Here is a 20,526-nt window from a genome sequence, read left to right on the forward strand (position 1 = left end):
CACCCTTTCCCCTAACCATTTGGTGGTTTCCTGGCTTTTGTGCAGTTTTTTCCCCATTCTAAAAGTTTGAAATGCCTCTCTTGAGACTTAGCTACTGGCAGTAAAAGCTTTAAGCTACAGTAAGCTGCAGGTTTTTTTTTTGGGGGGGGTGTATTTTGGTCCCACTTCTTTTGTCTTTGGCCCCACCCACTACTGGAATGTGGCTCGTGAGAGCTGCTCCAAAATTGAATTCAGCCCTTGGGCTGAAAGAGATTCCTCACCCCTGGTTTAGCATTATGACAACAAATCACAGTGAGCCTTGGGCTTTCATGTTTGTACCCTTGCCCCCTGGCACAGCCATGAGGAGGAGGTCACAAGCTTCTGCTTCCATTTTATATTCTGTCGTCTGAACACTAAAGTGTGGTTAGTTTTAACTATGGTTTGTTGAGACAAGGCAGCTTCATAAACTACTTTATTTATTTATTTATTACATTTATATCCCGCCTTTTTTCCTCCTTAAGGAACCCAAGGCAGTGTACATAATCCTCCTCCTCCTCCTCCTCCATTTTATCCCCACAATAACAAGCCTGTGAGGTAGGCTGGGCTGAGAGTCTGTGACTGGCCCAAAGTCACCCATTGAGCCTGCATGGCCAAGGGGGGACTAGAATCCGGATCTCCCGACTCCCAGTCCAACACTCTAGCCACTACACCACGCTGGCTCTACTGTCTGACTTGTTCTAACAAACTATAATTCAGGTTAACTACAGCGTGTTCAGGTTTGGAAGTCACAACAAGCCACAGTTAATTTGAAATGGAAGCCAAAGTATTCCAGACACCTTCTTGTGACTACACTGGAGGAGCGGAGGTGGAGCACGTGAGCCCATGGTTTAGTGTTATGTCCAAACAAGGCCAGTAACTTTTGACCAGTCCTCCCATATGTGACAGATTCTGTACCTCCATTCTGGGAGGGGACATAGTGGTGACATTGTTGGGCTTTATCGTGGTCCATCATTAACTTGTTTAGATTACTTATGTGATGGGTTTGGAAAAGAAATGTTTCTAATTCTGCAAGTATATTAGTTAGATACAATATTATGATTATTTAACTTTAATTTCCAAGTTGTATAATCCAATTTCTTAAAGATCAGTTCTTGTATCCCTAGAAATAGTGGTTGCAAGGAGGACAGAGGATGTGGCAATTTATAGTGTTTGCATCAGAATTCTTTGAAGTTTGCTTCAGTAATTATTTTTCAGTAATATGAAAGTACTGAAAAATGCCTTCCTAAAGTAATGAAATAACATTATTGTGGACTTTCTGGAACATATATCAGGACCAAACAATACCATCTTTGTTGTTGTCAAGGGCTTCTTGGAGGCCTCTCTCAGTCTAATCCAGTAGCCAAGTCCAGACACAGACAAAGGGATTCTTTTCTAAGCTTTATTCCTCTTTTACAACTTAACAACTAACTAGTTGTTAGCAACTAGATATGAGCAGCAGAGTACCTATGCCCTAAGTGGGAACAGTTCGTCCCCGTTTGAAGGAGAATCACTGGCATACCCTGAACGTATGGGCTAGGGAGAGTCCCTCCCCTTTTCCCTTGGATCCTCTGGGCGCAACCGTTGTTTGCGCGCCAACCGGGCACTACGCCTCCTTTCCGTGCACTCCATTTGGCGCCGCTCTCTGCGTCGGCGTCGCGCGTCCAGCAAGTCTGCTTCCTGCGCTCTCTCACTCCCGGGACTGCTATCTATGCTAGGAATGCCGGTGGGAGGAATCCCTGCCAGCTGTTGGCCCTGGGAAGGATGAGCGTGCTCCTCTCCCAGGAGCGGCTGCTCTTCCTCAGAATCAGAACTACTCTGGGATTCTATGGGCTTAGTGTCCACCCTGACAGTTGTCTCACCATTACTGATATTTGGATTAAGCTCCTTGAGACATGGATTTGTTTTTCTTGTTAGTTATTTTGTAATGCACCATGCATTTTTATGACACTGCATTAATAATAATATTCTTAAATTACTTCCATACATTTTCTTTTGTACACAAGTATGGATGACAATTTACAAAAAAAGTAAAACTAGAATTGGCTCAAAGAGAAGAGCCAATTCTTTCTTGTTGAGAAGTTTACATTCTTCATCCAGATCTCTGTCTGCTGTTTGTAACAGCATGATTGATAATTTAATGACTCGTTAATCTGCGTTTTTACCTGCTAAGGTGAAGGAGATGCTTATGAATTTCATTGAGTTTGAACAATATAAGAACTTAATTTGAAAAGATTTCAATCCCAAATCAACAAGTACCTGAGACACATTTTTTTGCCCATTAAATTAGAAGGAATCCGTTGTTATCTTCTCCTTTATTTATGATGTTTATATACTCTCTCTGCTAAAGCTTTCTTTAGGGAGCTTACAATTTAATATATTATTAAATATATTATGTATATTAATATATACATAATAAAAAAAGAAAAAAGGGATGGGGAGAAAACGGGATATTAAGAGCGCAATCCTATTCAGATAGGTGGCCGCCTCCGAACTTGGAGGCGACCACCTATCCAATGCAGGGCAGGAGAAGCATGGAGGGGATTATTCCCTCCGTTCTTCTCCTGCCCTGCATGTTCAGCTAGACAGCAGCTGTCTAGCTGCAGGAGGGCTGAGCAGGGGAGGAGGCTGCTGTACAACACACTGGATGTGTCATACAAGCATTTCTACCCTCCCCACCCTGGAACGCCCTCTGGGAACACCCCTTTTCGGCCGCTCCACACTCCTCTTGCAGAGCACGGGGCTGTTCCGCTCTGCCTCCAAGGCAGCACAGAAGTGGGGGTAGGTCAGTTACTGGAAAACCAGGTATCCTACGGCCGTCTAGCCGCTGTCTAGCAGGCAGCCATAGGATTGCTCCCTCTGAGAATCAAATTCATATACCAACTTTTTTGTAATATTATATAATAAATAAATTAATACCTACATAATGAAGTATATAATGACGAGGTGGAATGATCACTGAAGGAGACAGTTCTGGGAGGAGAGGAAAATGGCAGTTGCCCTTAGCTAGGCTGATGGAGGGGGGCTTTCTGATTCACTTCTCTCTCTCTCATACAGCCAGGCAGAATGACTTGAAATAGTCTTAGTGCATCTGCAATATCAACTCAAATTGCTTTCAAGTAATAATATCCATGCTTTCTCAGTGGTAATTATTTCTCTGTGTTGGTTTAACTATTGCTTGACTATCTAGCAAGGAATACAAAAGCAAGAAGTTGCTTTTCATTAGTTTGCACTACCTGAGCTTTGTCCTTTTTCTTTTGACTCTTCTATTCAAATAAAGGATTATGAGATGGCCATGATCTTATTCTTTGTAGTGCTTTCTGGGCCTGGGAGGCACTTTTCTGAGGCTGGGAGATGACTTCTCTTTGACTGTAGCAGGGAGATAACATCTGGAGGGCAGTTGTGGTCCCCTCTGACAGGTCTATCCAGGTCATGCTTACAGGCCCAGGATGGCCTCTTCGGAGATGCTGGTGTTAGCCAGAGCAGTGCTGGAGTTGTGGGCGGGGGGGTTACCTGTGCCAGGGGGCTTTCAAGCTCTGGGCATTGAGGTCTCCAAGGTCAGAACCGTGTCAGACATGACATTGTATAATATGGCATTTGTATTGATCCTGGTTTACAAATTTTGTTTAGTATCAATTGCCTAACCATGTTCATGGCAGATTTTTTTTTTTTAAATCCTGTGATTTTCCAATGAGAGCTGCAAGCTGATTATACAGAGCTGTCAAATGATTCTTTCAAACAGGAAAATCTCCATCCTCTACAGACACAGGGATTTCATAGTCTCTGAAATACTATCCAGGGATTCCCCTTTTAATTAGCTCTCATTTTTAATGTATATTTTTTAAAAAAACATACAAATTAGGTAGTAGGATTTACTTTGCTGACATTTTCTTAATGAAGCTGGTTGTTGGCTACAGAGAGCTAATACAAGAATCCCATGCAGATAAAAGTGAAAGAAGAAAGAATGTGCTCATTATTCTAAAATAATCTGTTCACCTACATTTCTGTCTTGGCGTACTCCTCTTCTTTGTTAATTCTTTTTCATGGTTGATATGTTTGGAAACCTTTTGCATAGACTCTGCATCTTCAATCCATTCAAGATTTTTCATTGATAATAGCTTGTCAGTATATCTAGGCAATTGGAATGCTTTAGAACATGAAGCCAGCCACGGTTAAACTCATTTTGTGTTCCGTTGATTTCAGTGGGAGACTACTGTATGTGCTTAATTTTATCCAGTTGAAATCAATGGGATATTACTCTCTATCTGGATTGAGCCTTGGGGGGAATCTTTTAGGGTGCAATCCTATTGATATTTAGACAGAAAAAAGTCTTACAATTCCCAGCATACCCCTGCCAGCCGTGCACCCTAAATCTATTGCTGCAGGCTACAAGATAAGCACGTGTATACTCCACTTTCATATTGGGAGGTGGATGGCCACATCTAGGAATCGATTAGTCTAGAATCTTGCCTTAAGGAATTGTCCTATTGAAATTCATCTTGGTGCTATGGAGTTGTGTTGCCACCTGCTATTGAAAATTCATTGTTCCTCAGTTCTTATTATAAAATATTATATAACTGCATGATCATCGAGGGGGAAATAAGCCATGATGGCTTATTAATCACCCTGTGCATGTCGGTTGTGTGCCAGGGGAATTTGCATAATTACCCTCGGCACCGCAGTTTATCATGTCATGCAAAGCCAGCCAGACTAGCCTGTTGCCGTGGGTAACAAGCTATCCAGAACCCATGGGCTGTTGTAGGGTTTACTACGCATGGAACAAACCACCTTCATCAGGTTTGCACAACATGACAAGCTGCGCTGCTGAGGGCAATTAGGCATATCCACACAGCACACGCAGGGGGCGGGGTGGGTGGGAGATAAGCAATATTCTCAGCCAATATTCTCGGTCTCTTTTTCCATCCTTTTAGTGTGTTAGATTTTGAAATATTTGGGATTAGAGGCTGTTTTCCTTTTAGCACATAAAACAAAGCTGTCTCAATCTTCATTATTTATATAAATATGAGTGTGTTAAAATAACAATCGATTATGAAGATGACATTGAACTAGAATTTGACTTGCAGTTCTGAAGTTTCCTCACTTGTGAAATGTTATACTACTTATTCTTTTGTTTGAAAATTCCAATTCACACTATAACATTAAATACAAAAGATAGTTATTTTTCAGTGTCAGGCTAGATATATATAATATATACTTTTTCTGAAAATTTTCAGAGGCAAATGTACTGAAAGAGTTTGTAGTCTATAAATCTTCAAAGGTTTCTGTTGGTGGATTGTTTGAATTCAGCTTGTCTTTGTTTTTATAATAATGTGATTGTAGGTTTAATTTAATCAAGGAATTATTTTTGTTCTTGATAAATGATTCTTGATCCCTGTTTAACAAAGAAATAATAATCTTGTGGCCTTTTCATACAAAACACATTTGAAGGGCAGACTATGTAAAGCAAACATTAGTTAGAGACCTGGGTCTAGTCATAATACCAGCACAGCTTCCTTGAGAGCCAGGGGCCTCTAGGTCAGAGGCAGACAATGGACATCTCCATACTTACCTTTATCCTTGTGGAAGCAAATATCCAAGCACAGCAACTGAATTTCCACCTGTCTGGTAGCCAAGATAACCAAGAGCAAGGGTGGGTGCAGGTTGTGTCCATATGGAGAGTTATTTATGTTTTGGTAAAGTTCAGAGACAAAGTGATAGAAAAAGAGCTTAAAAATATACTTCTGGGCTTACAAGTTGAACATTCCAATAAACCTAAGCAGATAGCTTTGAAAAAAAGTATGTATCCAAAAGGTAGTGCTAAAATATTACAGCTTTTGGGGAGATAGAAAGAACTTGTGAGCTAATTGCTGTGGCTGGCTATGTACTGCAAAACAGTACCAGATGTCCAAATTGTAGTCACTTTTATAAAGCAGAGAGAGAAAGAGGAGATGGCAGGAGAAAGGCCATTGGAATACTACTTCAGTTCTGTTTTAGGAAAAATTCTTTTTTGTTTTCTGGCCCTTATAGAGGCATATTACAGAGTAAAAATTATAAGGAGGCTTTAAAATGTGAAAAAAAGTTTTACCTTGTTCATATCCCCCAGTTTTAGAAACTGATTGCTATAGGTTTATTTCTTGAGTTTAGTCATAAAGCTGAGTGACTACCATAAGAGGTTCAGAAAATAAACACTATAAATAGGAAATTGTTTAATGTATGTGTAGATATTCAAATATTGAGTTCTTTTTCAATTCTGAATATCCAGGGGTGATGGTAATTTGAGCAGACATTGTATGTACTTTAATATTTTTAATGAAACCACTATCAGCAGTCTAGATTGATAATTTTAGAAACATCTATTGAATCTGAAAATCTTTTGGCCATATAATAATGGATAATGGGCAAGATAATTACTTATTTTTATTCCATTAGGTACATGACATAAGGTCAAATACTCTCCTGACATTCTTAAATGACATTCTGTTTTTAATAAAAAAAAACCATTTGGGCTGGTTAATTACAGTTGATTAGTAAATCTTTGAGGCCACACTGATCAGTGAAATCTAAACACATATATTTCTTAACTGAGCATGCGACTCTTATTATGTAAGACAAATAATAGCTTTCAACTTATTTTGCTTACAATTGTTGTGAAGGTTGTTGTTAATGCTATATTCCTCCGCCTAAAATGTGAGCTTGTTTATATGTACAAATAATCATAAACTTGATTGCACATTTTATTTATTTAGTTATTTACAACAGTTGTTTACCCCTCCACATCTAAACAGATTCCGGAGTGGTGAACAACAAGAGATAAAATGAACAAAAGGTAAAAAGAATTAAACATGATATTAAAATTATTCCTTAAAAAACAGAGTGCCAATAAAACTAAGGCTGGTCAACCAAGGAAGGCTTGCTGGAAAAGAGCTGTTTTCAGGAGGCACTGAAAACAACACAGCATTGGTGCCTGCATGATCTCCTGAGGCAGGAAGTTCCATAGGAAAGGAGCCACCACACTGAGGTCTTTGAGTGATGACTTGCATGTTACTTGCATGTGATCTGGAAGTCCTCCCATTTGGCAGTGCCATATCTAAGACACTCTAAAGAAATAACTGCATAGTGCGGATACTAAGAAATCTTAGAATATGCCCATATATTTCCCAAAAATACACAGGTGTAGTCTTACCCTTTTCCATATTTCAAGGACTAGTTTGCACAATAATTTTAGTGTCAGGATGAAGAATGCCTTTTTAAAGCACTGAACTGATTGCTCAGTTTTGACCATAAAGAGCAGGTTAGTGCACCTCCATTCAGCTAGAATTGTTTCTAAATTCTACTAAAAGTCACATTTGGCTAAAAATGTGGGTTCAAGTGTGTTAGTATCCTGAAGCACCTATCCAGGAGTGGAATCTGCAAATTTCTAACTATACTATATGCTGTAACACATAGCCTACAGTTCCCAAGATATGTATGTATATATGTTTGTTTTATGGCATTTATATCCTGGCCAATTAACCAAGTTATCTGGGTGGCTCAGAGAACTTTAGAATCAACAAAATACAATCAAATAAACTAAAAACAGTCCATATAATATCTAAAACTGACACAGAAATCGGCATGGAACCAATACATAATAGCATAAATAGAAAAACAGCACTAAAACCCAGCTGGGGAAAGAACAATTAGTTCCTAACTCAAAATATACTGAAACAATTTAAAAGGCTTGGTGCTGACAAGGTCCTAACATAGGGACTAGGAGTCTTTCTGGGAAGGGCATTCCATAATCAAGGCACCACCACCAAAAAGATCCTCTCTCTGGTAGACACTCACCTCATCTCATTGGGTGGGGAACTTGGCAAAGGGCCTGTAATAAAGATCTTAAAGTCTATGCAAGTATATACAGTAGGAGACAATCCTTTAGGTAGCCTGGCTCCAAGCTGTTTAGGGCTTTAAATGTTAATGCTGGTGCTTTGAATTGGGCCTAGAAATGGACTGGAAGCCAGTGCAGATCACCATGCACTGACATAATATGATCACATGACCGTAAGTGAGGTGCATGTGCCTCTGCATAGACTGCAACCTCCATGTAAGGGATGGAGTTCTCTTTGTCCTGCTGATGCCATCCAGCAGTGTCAGGGAGACTCCTCAGCTTGTATAGTCTTAGATGTTCCTGTGCATACATTCCTTCCTCACTGTCACACCCTCTTATGGAAGCTACAGTTATATAGTTCTTGAAATAAAAGCCACCTGGTACTTGGATGGGGTTTGGATTGGTTCGGGGTGGAGCCTTACATTTTTATGTAGGTCCAAGAGTAAAGTGCAGCAGTTCTGGACAGCCATAGGGGCAGATTTCTACAAAAAATTGTCAGTTGTACAGCTAGTGATGGGTGGGTGTGGACCTGGTTGATGGGACAAAATGGCCATGGCCAGGGCTAGAATTTTTTCCTTATCAGTTGCCAATGCGAACCCTGTGGTATGTAGGCTGCAGCTAAGGCAGATATGCCTAGGTGCCAGGATAGATAGGATTAGGCCCTCACCTGCCTTCTTTTTCGTTTGTAGATTTTGCATGGGGAGCTGGAAATTATTTTTTTTGCTGTCAAATATTGGCCAGATAGTGTCTGTGGGGAGCACTTACAGTGTTAACATATGCCAAGGAAACTGTATGTCTGTGTTGCGAACAATTCAGGGGTTCTAGAGTGTACACAGAGTTCACCCAAGGCAACGTTGGGATTCACCATTGCCCATTGTAAACAAATTATCCAAATCCAAAGTATTGGATAGTGAATTATGTCCTCCTGGGCTATACATTCTGGAGGAAGATCAATAGTACTAGACAAGCTGTCTTTTAGAGCTGTACTTATTCATAAACCTGACAAACTTGCAGAGATGAGGTAAGGGGCCGATCTACATTGCACCCGCCATCCCAATGAATTCGGTGTCCCATCGGGTTTATTTTATTTCTTTCTTTCTTTATTAAATTTATTAATCGCCCATCTGGCTGGTCACCCAGCCACTTTGGGCAATGTACAACAACAAAACAGTTAAAACAATACAATTCTACATTAAAAACATCATAAAAAATACCCTAACCCACCCCAAACGCCTGCCTGAACAACCATGTTGTTAATGCGCGGCGGAAGCTCATTAACGAGGGGGCATGGCGAGTTCCCTAGGGAGGGAGTTCCACAAAGTGGGGGCCACCACAGAGAAGGCTCTTTCCCTCGTCCTCACCAGCCTAGCTGTCCTGGCTGATGGGACAGAGAGAAGGCCATCCGAGGATGATCTTGTTAAGCGGCCTGTCTGGTGTTGCTGGAGGCGCTCCTTAAGATAGGCTGGGCTGGAACCGCATAGGGTTTTAAAGGTCAAAACCAGCACCTTGAATTGGGTCTGGAAAACAACTGGTAACCAGTGCAACTCCTTCAGCACTGGAATGATGTGATCTCGCCGGCGGCTGCCTGTAATCAGGCGAGCCGCCACGTTCTGTACCAACTGCAGCTTCCGAACTGTCTTCAAGGGTAACCCCACGTAGAGTGCATTGTTGTTCAGTCGTTAAGTCGTGTTTGACTCTTCGTGACCCCATGGACCATAGCACTCCAGGCCTTCCTGTCCTCCGCTCTCTCCCAGAGTGTACTCAAGTTCATATTCATTGCATCAGTAATGCTATCTAGCAATCTCATCCTCAGAGCGCATTACAGTAGTCTAAACGAGAGGGGACCAGGGCATGGACTACCAATAGGAGCAAATGGTCAGGAAGGTAGGGGCACAGCCACCATATCAGATGGAGTTGGTACAGCACTGTCCGGGTCACAGCTGACACCTGAGCCTCCATGGACAGCTGGGAGTCTAAAATGAAATTTAAATGCTCTCACATTAAAACATGATTATTCACACTCACCCATTTTCCCCATTGCAGTGCTTCATCGATTGCGCAAGCTCCGTTCACACTCGAGCACTGTGCTGTTTTCCTGCTGTTTTCCTGCGTGCACTTGTCTGATCTCAGATGTTAAGCGGGGTCGGCCCCGGTCAGTAGTTGGATGGGCGACCGCCTGGGAATCAGGCTTCCTGCATTGAGCAGGGGGTTGTTCTATCCCTTCAAATGAGATTAAGTTTTACCCCCTCCTATCCCCAGCTCTGGATGTTTTTTTTAAAATTAAGGTGTTATCCTCGCAGAATCGGGGCTTCTCTGCGATTTTTTTTTTCTAATTCAGGCATGATCTTCGAAGGTTCAAAGTTGTGAAGCTTCAAAAAAAAGCATCCGGAGCTGAGGATAGGACGGGGTAAAACTTAATCTCATTTGAAGGGATACAACAACCCCCTGCTCAGTGCAGGAAGCCTGATTCCCAGGCGGTCTCCCATCCAAGCACTGACCGAGGCTGACCCTGCTTAGCTTCCGAGATCAGACAAGCGTGCGCACATCCAGCCTTTGCTTGTTGCTGAGGAAACGGGGGCTGCTGAGGAAGCTATGCGATCGGTAGCTGGAAGAAGACATGGGGCCGTCAAGAGCTGTGATTGGACAGGAGGGAAATACACCACTGCATATGGACAGGCGGGGGAGGGGACTACGACCGGATATGGTAGCGAAGGCAGAAAATCAGAGCACATTAAGGGGAAATACCAGAATATTAGGGTATTGAAAGCAGGAGCACGGAAGTGGGAAATTCCGGTTCCAATTTGAGGCGGCTACTGCGTAGTGTGATAGGCGGGCAGTGAAACCTCATTGGAAGCGAAAAAGGCGGTAAGTGTAGATCCAGCCAAGGACTGAACTGCCGCTGTTAGTTATACTGAATGGAATACTGAGTATTTAGTAATAGATGGGGTGGGTGGACTTTGGTAACATTGTGAATATAAATATGTTTTAAAACCTGTGTAAACACAGAGTTAATTTCATGTTTGCTTGTTTTTTCTTCTAGGATTCAGAATTTCCTGAAGACATTCAAGTGAATCCTTACCTTGCGCGTGCAAAAGAATGTGTGCGTCCACTGAAGTCTGGAGTGTACAGGCTGAGCAACACTTTGAAAGTACACGATCTGGCAGTGAGCTGGTAGGAGAACCTTTTACATTTGTTTAAATTGCTTGATTTTATTTTTAACTAACATAGAGAATGATTATGTTTTTGCTCATTGTCAGTCACTTAATCATAAAAATGCAGTCATTTTTATATGCTGTGAAAGAAAAAAATAAACAAATAGGGCCCTATGAAAAAGTTGTACAAAGGAAGGAAAGTGACTTTGGAGGAAGTGTTTCATCTGAGGCTAATTTTCCCTTTCTGTGGTGCTTTAAACTGTGAAGAGGCATTCCTCTTTGCAGTTGAAAGGACTCTATACAGGGTAGGTGCTGGGAAATAGGGCTTGGAACACAAGTCCTTAGGCTCCTCTTCCATTATCCCCCACCCCTTAAAATGAAAAGGAGTACACTTCCAATTGTGGCATAAAAAGGAGTTGCACTTGATCTCTGTTCCATAATTGATATTGTAACTTACCATAAGGGATTGCTACAATTCAGAGCGCTAACCAGTATTTGGGTAGTGAGTTGAGTGCAGTTTCCCTGTCACTTTGCTTTTGTCGTGTCTTCCCATTTGCAAGTTCTTCCCCAATGGTATCAAAATCATAAGTACTTGAAGTAAGGAGTAAAAGGTTCAGCAGCTGGGGTTAATACTGATCGGTTAATCCCTTTGTGATGTGGAGTTGGAATAGAGAGAACCTTGCTGAGAGAAGTGCCAGCATTAGAGTTTCCTGTAATACTGTCACCTTCCAGTGACATCCTGTTCAATGTAGTCCAGAAACAGCCAAGTGGATGATATATATCCAGATTGCTCGGCTAGACTTCTGGTGTTCACAGTAATGATGTGGACTAAGCTCTTATTAGGGACTAATACCAGTGTGGTTGCATAAACAGTATTTGGAATGGAGAGTCTAAAAACAAGGACTTTTCCTGGATCAGAGGACAATTGACAGGGAGGTAAAGGAACTGGAGAAAGTAGGCAAGAGAGGGAACTACAGGTATGGAGGTGGTTGCACATTATTCGAGTCTTTTTAGGACAACCTCACCACAAGGCCCAAGACTCCCTGCCCATTAACCAAATCATAAACCGTGGACCCAGAGTCAGCAATTCATAGGGAATGGCACACCCTCCCCCATGACACAGAACCACAATATGGGACAAAGTATTGAGCATGTAGTTAGCTGTTTCCAGTGCAAATTTCATTCCGAGTTGACTCTGTGACCTGGTTCACACAACACAACAACCCCCCATGGGTGATCAGCCATGGTGTATTGTTGTGTCATGCAAATCCAGCGCAGTTTCTGCTTGATGGGTTATTTTTCATGAACAAGCCACCCTGAGAACCTATGGCATGTTTAGGGATGTTGATACCCATAGTAGCTTGTTGTGTTGTCCGAACCCAGCAGGGCGATTTTATTGTGGGTTGCTGGGAATGGCTTGAGAGCTGCCCGACCAGAGCAGCAAAAAACCCTGCTGTTCCTCGTGATCTCACTTATGCCGCTGCCCTCCTCCCTCATCTCAGCACAGTGTCCTCCACCCTGTGCCCCTAAAAATTACGAAGGACACCAGAGAATTTCCCAAACACATCCATAATTAAAAAAAAAAAAAGGGGGGGGGGTCCTGTGCAACTGCACAGGAGCAAATGACAGCTGCCTTTACATTTCCATAATTTTCACCTTCATTTAATATTTTTCTTAAGGTTTGCGCAATGTATTCCCCTCTGTTTACTGCTCTGCCTTGAGAGTTATGCAATTTATTCCCCTCCATTTACTGCTTTACCTTGAGAATTACGTAGTTTATTTCCCTCCTTGTTATTGCTTTGCCATGACATTTCTGTATGTTTCCCACTCACTGCTCTGTAACCCATATCAAGATGTGACAGCTAGCAATGGAGGGAAGTGACAAGCAGGAAGGCTGGGTGAGCCGAAAGTGGCTGGCAAGTGCAGGAGAAGGCACTTTGGGAGTGAATATGCTTACTTCACTGTAACATCGTTGAAGCAGCCTATTTTTTAAAAAAGGTGTTTGCACTGATGCAATGAATATGGACTTGAGCACACTCCGGGAGAGAACGCAGGACAGGAAGAGTCGGACATGACTGAACAACAACAACAAAGCTAGCGAGGGAAGCACCAAAGTGGAAGAGGGGAATATTTGGCTAAATATCAGAGAGGCAGACTTGCACAATAGCAAAAGTCCCCGAAAATAACAATACTTTTTAAAAAGCTGCCAAATGAGTTCATAAGGGCTTGGAATGTTTGTTTTTTCAGTCTGATGTGTGGTGGGGGGAGAGAATCGAAAGTGGCTGGCTGCTGGAGGAGAGAAGGCACTTTGCGCATGGGTGTTCTTACTTAGGTGTAACATGAAGCAGTCTTTAAAAAGAAGTTGTTTGCTAGCAAGGCAAGCCCTGAAATGGAGGATGAAATTGACAAGGACATTGACAAGAGAAGGATATCAGTATGCTTGGATAAATATTAGAGAGGTGGTCTTGTGCTCTTGCGCAAAAGAGAAATCCCCCCCAAAGGAAAAAAAACTGGTGAACACATTCCCGCGTTTATAAGGGCTCTGCAAATCAATTCCATTTGGCGATCTGATGGCGGCGGGGGGGGGACAGTTTCCCTTGGTAGTTGGCAACCCCAGCGTACCAGTTGCAGAAAAGGTGCTGACATAGGGACTGAGGCAACGAGGAGTTCTTCTGCAAAGCCAGCAGGAGGACTGAGGGGTAGTGATAGTCTGATAGTCTATCGGGAGTACCACTTATTTGCAGGGTGGCTTAGAGTGATGTACGAACCCGCTATGGATCAGGTTGCAAGACCCCCCCCCCCCGGAAATTCATGCATATTTCGGTGTGCATTTTTCAAAATATACACATTTCTTGGGCACAGTTTTCAACTGTATGCATTTTTCTCCTATTGACTAATGGGTGCGTGCACTCATTTTAAAAATGTAAGAAATCTGCATATTTCTCAAATGTGCATGTTTTTCTAACACTATTTTTTGGTTGCCTGAATGCCATTGGAAGCTCAGAAAATTGCGTTCGAGTCCACATTCTGTTCTGGGAGGTGCAAATTGGATAAATTCTGGTCAAAAATAAACTGAAATGAATTTCTTCCACACCCCTAAATAAGGGTACTCAAGAACAGTCAGAGATGACAAAATGAAGAATACAAAGACATGAATGACCTTGGGGATGAACTCAGGATGTAGTAGAACAAAGAGATCAATAGCCTGATTCTGGAGAAGGAAAGGAACCTGGAAAGGTTCCTGGCTACTTGAATGAATTACAGCTTGCTGACTGAGCATTATGAAAACCATGCTACCAGGAGGCAGTTAGGTAGAAGAATTGAAAATAAATACATGAGGGTTGCCCAGATGATGCTTTAACCTGATCTATCTTGAGGTGAGGATGCTTCAGGGCTTCTGCCAAGACACTGTATTGGTCAGTTTACAGGTATCCTTGTGGGTAGTTTGACTGGGGTGAAGACTTGGTAGTCAGGAAGCCCTTTACATGTATCTGGAGTTCCTATATGGGCAATTCATTTTAATCAGTAGAGGATATATAGGTAATTAGCTACTAGTTCCCCTGCTACCACCCAGGGCACTCTCATTCTCAAACCTCTTGCCACCTTTCTTAAAAGAAAATACATACTAAGAAGAAAATAGATACCAACAAAAACTACCCATGTACCTAAAGCTATCAAGCTGAGTTTCTCTGTAACAGTAGAGGTGATCCTTCAGGTATCCCAGTCCCAGATAGTTGGGCCAAGAAACATACTGGGAGGTGGTGCAGCTGACAAAGCACTAGTATCCTTATAATCCCCCCCCCCCAAAAAAAAAGATCTATTAAAGGTTTTCCATCACCAGGGCTTTAGCCACCTCCCCTGCTAGGTGGGGCTGCATCATTTGTAGGTGTGCTTTCAGATAAGTTAATGGATATTTTTTCATAACTGATCTAAATGTCTATTACTCTCTTGCCAAGACCAAGAGTCCGTATTTCAGTATTGATTGTTAGGTTAAAAATGTATCTTATATATATAATTCAAAGTTGGGAGTTAGTTAATCATCCCTTTTTGAATGCCTTCCTGTTGACTGATTCTCATGAAACACACTTCATTGGAAAGCTCTTGACATGCAGATTCCACGCATAACAATGTTTTTCACTGTAATTGAAAGTTGGAAGTGTATTTATATCCATAAAGCTTTTATTTTTTAAGGATTAGGCTATCTTTTATAACAACGTACTGAAAAGTTTTATTTTTAGTATCAGAAATGTCAAGTATAATTAAACAAACATAATTAATTGCAAATTGGAGCAAAATGAAATATGAACACAGAAAAGCCTCTGTAGACTTTTATAAAATGGGTGTGGGCCAAAGTACAATGATATGTCAGTAACATACAGCCTGTAAACAAATCATGAACTGTTAACCTACAGTTAAAAGTAACACAGTCAAAATTTAGTTATTGCTCAGAAAGGAAGTCTCTAACTGTTAAATGTAACAAAATAACATTTATATATGCTACACATTACTAACGTGCCTAAACGTCACACACTTGCTGGTAACAGTAACTGGCAGAGCCACAAGTCTAAGCATGCCTCATGCCGCCATGCTAATTCTACCCATCCAGCACCTAGAAAAGAAGCTTTGTGACCCTGCCTGGATGCTGCCATGCCTGCCTCAGCAAACCTGCATATGCAGGTGACCAGTCAGGCTTTTGATGACATTGAAGCTCTGGCCAGCCTTGCATTGGCCAGTATCTCAAACCAGCCCAGGCGTAGGAGGCAGACTGTGGCTGTCGGCATGCATCCTGCAACCAATATTGACAGGTTTGATATCGGCAACCATGTCAAGGTTTGCGAACATTGCAACTCCTTGCTTTTCAAGCAAGTTCCCCATTCGTCTGGCCATTGCCATGAGCATTAACAAGAGCCAGCAACAGACTGTGGACCAAGTTGGCATCTATCTGCCTACACCTGTCATCTGCCATGGACAACTCTACATTTCCATGAGTTGTGTGCACTCATTAGTAAGCCTCAAGATTCAAGCTGTCAATGCAGCAGAACAAGGATGTTACAGTGGCCGCCTTGGGGTTTACACCAAGAACATTGTATCTAAGGAGGTTTTGTAAAGATAAGATGTAACAATTAGGGATGTACGAAAATCACTTACCTTTCGGGGATTATGCTGATGGTGCGGGGGGAGGCGTTCTGTCCCTCCCCCCGGAATCCTCGCCGGGGGGGAGGTGCTCCGTTCCTCCCCCTCCTCCCCCCCCTGGAATCCTGGCCGGCCGGCTGTGCTCCGCAGCGATTCTGTGGAGCCGCCGACCGGCTCCACCAGCAGCCGGACATCCGGCCGCTGGCTAGCAGGAACGCAAATGGCGGCGGCCATAGCCGCCGCCGTTTGCGTCCCTGCAGTCAGCCGTGATAGGCTACATAAATGTTTACGTAGCCTATCACAGCTGATTAAAAAACAAACAAACACGCGCGTACGCAAATGGCGGCGCCCATGGGCGCTGCCATTTGCGTTCCTTATTTTGGCACGTCTTAGTCTACGTAAACATTTACGTAGACTAAGATGGCAAAAATAAGGGGAACGCAAATAGCGTAGCGTCTACGCTATTTGCGTTCCCCTTATTTTCGCCGTCTTAGTCTACGTAAATGTTTACGTAGACTAAGACGTGGCAAAATAAGGAATGCAAATGGCGGCGCCCATGGGTGTCACCATTTGCGTACGCGCATTTTTTTTTTTAATCAGCCGTGATAGGCTACGTAAACATTTACGTAGCCTATCACGGTGTTTTTGTAAAATCTAGCCGTGATAGGCTACGTAAATCTTTACGTAGCCTATCACGTGTTTTTTTTTTTTAAACCTGAAAATGGCGGCGGTGGCAGCTGGCCGGAAGACCGGCTGCTGCTGCCACCACACCGCCGCCAGAGCCGCTGCCGCCAGGAAGTTCTGCCCCAGGTAAGTCCCATCCCGGGGGGGTGGCGGGCCGTTCCACCACCGATTTCGGGGGGGCGAATGCACTGGCATTCGGCCTCCCCAAGATCCGTGGCGGAACTTTCATACATCCCTAGTAACAATTTGAATGTTTCAATAAACACAGGTAAGTTAAACGTTTTGTTAGATTTGACTTTTCTCTATGAACTGTGTTAGCAGTTAACCAATTGGTACATTGAATAAGTACATTAATGTTTTAAGTTCAGAAACTTTTACTTACTCATAATGCCAACATTTTGTGCACATGTGTGTTTTCACACTTTCCCATCCTTGATACTGAATTTTAGCCACAACGATTAGGAGCTTAAAAGGCATAATGGATAACTTAAAGCATAAGTATTTTTCATGATCATTTAAGTTGCCAGTGTAAGAACTCCACCATACCCACAATTATAAGAGCTAAAAGGTTTTGAAAATAATATTACTTAAATGTGAAAAGGGAGATAGAGCATAGCCATTTTATTACATTCTTTCTTGAGTGAACTTGAAAATATCAGTCTTTTGGTTACACATTCATTGTGACTTTCACAGGGTACTTACAGAGGATTAAGGGATAACTTAAAATAACCTTCACTTGATCATTTAATTTTTCAACATACATTAATATAAAGCATTTTTATAACAAGCTTCATCAAATTCAGATGTCAGGGTTATATTATGTTCTTCTTCGTGGTCTCTGTGCATCACACATATGGGGCCTGCGCAGAGTCTCATTCGGGAAACTTCCAAGCTGAACAAGTTTTTGGTGGGAACCCCTCCCCCGCCATCCATGGTATATATAGCGTGGGTTTCCGCCTTCCCCTCAGTTCCTTTTCAACTGCCTTAGCATTACTTCATGGGGATCTTCTTTGACGTTCTTGTCAAGCTCTTATTCTATCTTTATCTTGTCTTTCTTCCTTTTTTCTTTAACTTTTTTCTTCTTTTTGTAAACAAGAGAAAGAGAGAGGGGGGAGAGAAAAGGAGAGCGGTGGAGGAGAGCGTCGTTTGCCTCAGCAGCGACGCGTCTTACGGCTTATGGCCCAAAAGGCTCCATTCAGAAAGTGTACGGCGTATGGCCCAAAAGGCTCCATTCAGAAAGTGTATGGCTTGTGGCAGTAAGGTACCTTCTTTGGATGTTCATTCTTTATTCCTTATTAGTTTGGGAGAATCCCATAAAGTCAAATCTTGCCACCACTGCCAATCATTATCGAAGCAGGCCTGCAAGAATAGGGCAGATCGGCTAAAGGCGATCCTTCGGCAACGGGCCCTTCAGGTGGTTGATATGCCTAAGGCCCAGACACCTCAAGAACAGGCTGTTGTTGCTCCTTCAACAAGTGTGAAGGGAGTGGCTTCTATGGCTCAATTTCCCCCTCCATTAACCATGGAGCTGGTTCGAGTAGACCCACCTACGCCAGGAAGGAACGTAACTATTTCGGCGGCCAAGAAACTTTCAAAAAAGGCATAATGCTCTAAATCGGCTGTGGACGCACTGGAAAAAAAGAAGAGAAAGGAAGTCTCTAAACAGCAGGAGAAAGAGCAGGACATTCTGCCTCCCCCTCCTCTACTTCATTCTCCCATTCATGTTGTGTCCCCTCCCACACAAACTGTGGCTTTGGATCCAGCCTCCACAGTCTTGGAGGGTGAGTTGAAGGACATGCCAACCCCACCATCCTGCCCCACTTGGACAGATTGAGACTGAAGATCTAGGACTCCGACACCACACTGTTATGATATCCAGTCAACTCGGTATCGACCGACACGCTCTCCTTGGCAACCCCCTCGATACCAATCTTTGGATCAATATCATACCACTCTGGATCATAGGCGTGGACAATACGACCGTGATTGCTCTCACTCACCATCCCGTGATTGGGATCGCTTTTCTACTTGGTCGTCTGCTCCCCATGGACCGCAGCAAGATGTGGACTGGAGACTTAGAAGGGATCGGGACCTTTTCCTGGATTGCTCTCGTTATTTAGGAGCATCCCCTCCATTATATACTCCATTTCAACCCAGACAACAGCCACGGTCTGAAATGCAGGACATTTTCTGTCCTCCTCCTCTGGTATTGGGACGTACTATGTCTATGACACTACAAGAACCCTGTTGGGACCGTCAAGCTCCATCTCCTCCAATTCCACATCACGGTATGACAGAAGTGGCACAACTACAACCTGCCCCTTCACTGGAATATGGTGAGGACTATCAGTCGGACTCTTCCTCCTATTCCTCAGTGCCCCCTTTGATCTCATCACCAGATGAAGTCGTTGGGACAAGAGATAGAGCCTCCCCTTCCAAGGAGATGGGACACTTTTCTGAGCAAGTGCTTAGAATGGCACAATCGTTAGGCATTGAGGTGCAACAACCTGCACAACAACTCCATGATCAGGTGTTCGATGCTGTCACGACAGACATGTCCACCCCAGTGGCCATCCCGTTTCCCCCAGCTTTGCTGAGTACAGTGCAACAGACATGGAAAGTGCCTTCATCCTTGACCCCGACGACCAAGAGGCTAGAATCTGTGTACCGGATTCAAGAGACGGATGCTTCTTTCCTCTTTGCACATCCCAAACCGAACTCAATAATCGTAGAGTCTGCTCAGGGCCACTCTCAAAAACCTCATGCCTCACCTGTGGATAAGGAGGGCCTTAAGTTTGATCTCATGGGACGCCGCCTCTACTCTTTGGCAGCATTGGGACTTGGGATTTCAAATCACCAGGCAATGATGGTCAGGTACCAATTGTTCCTTTGGGAAAAAATGGATTCCCTTATCGCTTATCTCCCCGAGGATCAACGTGAGTGGGCAAGAATGTTTCACGTGGACGCGTCCAAACTATCCCATCAGCAGATCAATACCACCTGTCATCAGGCAGACTGCAATGCTAAGGTGATGGTGGGTTCTGTCGCCTTAAGGAGACATGCTTGGCTCTGTTCTGTGGGTCTAACTCCTGAAGCTCTATCTAGAATAGAGGATTTACACTTTGATGGAGAGGGTTTATTTAATGCGAAAACAGACGAACAAATGGACTCTGTGCAGAAAGCCAGAACATCTGCTCGTAAAATGGGTATTGGCCAAGCCCAACAACAGCAACAACACCACATCCCTTATTGTCAGCGCCACTGGTACCGACAACACCAGTTGTCAAGGACCTACACCCCTTGACAGCCTGGGGATTGAGCCACCAAGATAGCAATAGCAACAAAGGAAAAGTTATCTATTTCCCAAGTTTCAACAAAAGGCAAAGGGCTACGGATTCTCTAAGCATCATCTTTGACTCCAGTCTTCTTCCCCTCCATACCGACCATTACAAACTACTTTTTGGAGATCTCCTGAGCAAATTTTATTCGACTTGAATGAGAGTGACATCAGACAACTGGGTGTTAACGATCATCTGTCGAGGATACAAAATAGAATTCAGAACACTTCCACCTCTGGGGTCGGTATGAACCACCCCATTCTCGAAAGTCCTCCAGAAGGAAACACAATCTCTTCTAAGGAAAGGAGCTATACAGTGCATTCATCCAAAACTCGGT

At 43.1% G+C, this 20,526-nt stretch overlaps 1 protein-coding gene across 2 annotated transcripts in view; it reads left to right on the top strand.

Annotated features, from left to right (window-relative positions):
- The window catches only part of SPAG16 (sperm associated antigen 16), a 775,737-nt gene that overhangs the window by 109,575 nt on the left and 645,636 nt on the right, over positions 1 to 20,526 (top strand). For both annotated transcript variants that reach the window (XM_084819345.1, XM_084819334.1), the window contains exon 10: positions 10,923 to 11,053. In XM_084819345.1, the coding sequence (XP_084675471.1) occupies positions 10,923 to 11,053 (131 nt within the window). The remainder of the gene's footprint in view (positions 1 to 10,922; positions 11,054 to 20,526) is intronic.

This window comes from Heloderma suspectum, chromosome 1 (genome assembly GCF_057233095.1).
Source record: "Heloderma suspectum isolate Gila_16-S chromosome 1, 16-S_ref, whole genome shotgun sequence".
In the NCBI taxonomy this organism is placed as follows: Eukaryota; Metazoa; Chordata; class Lepidosauria; order Squamata; family Helodermatidae; genus Heloderma; species Heloderma suspectum.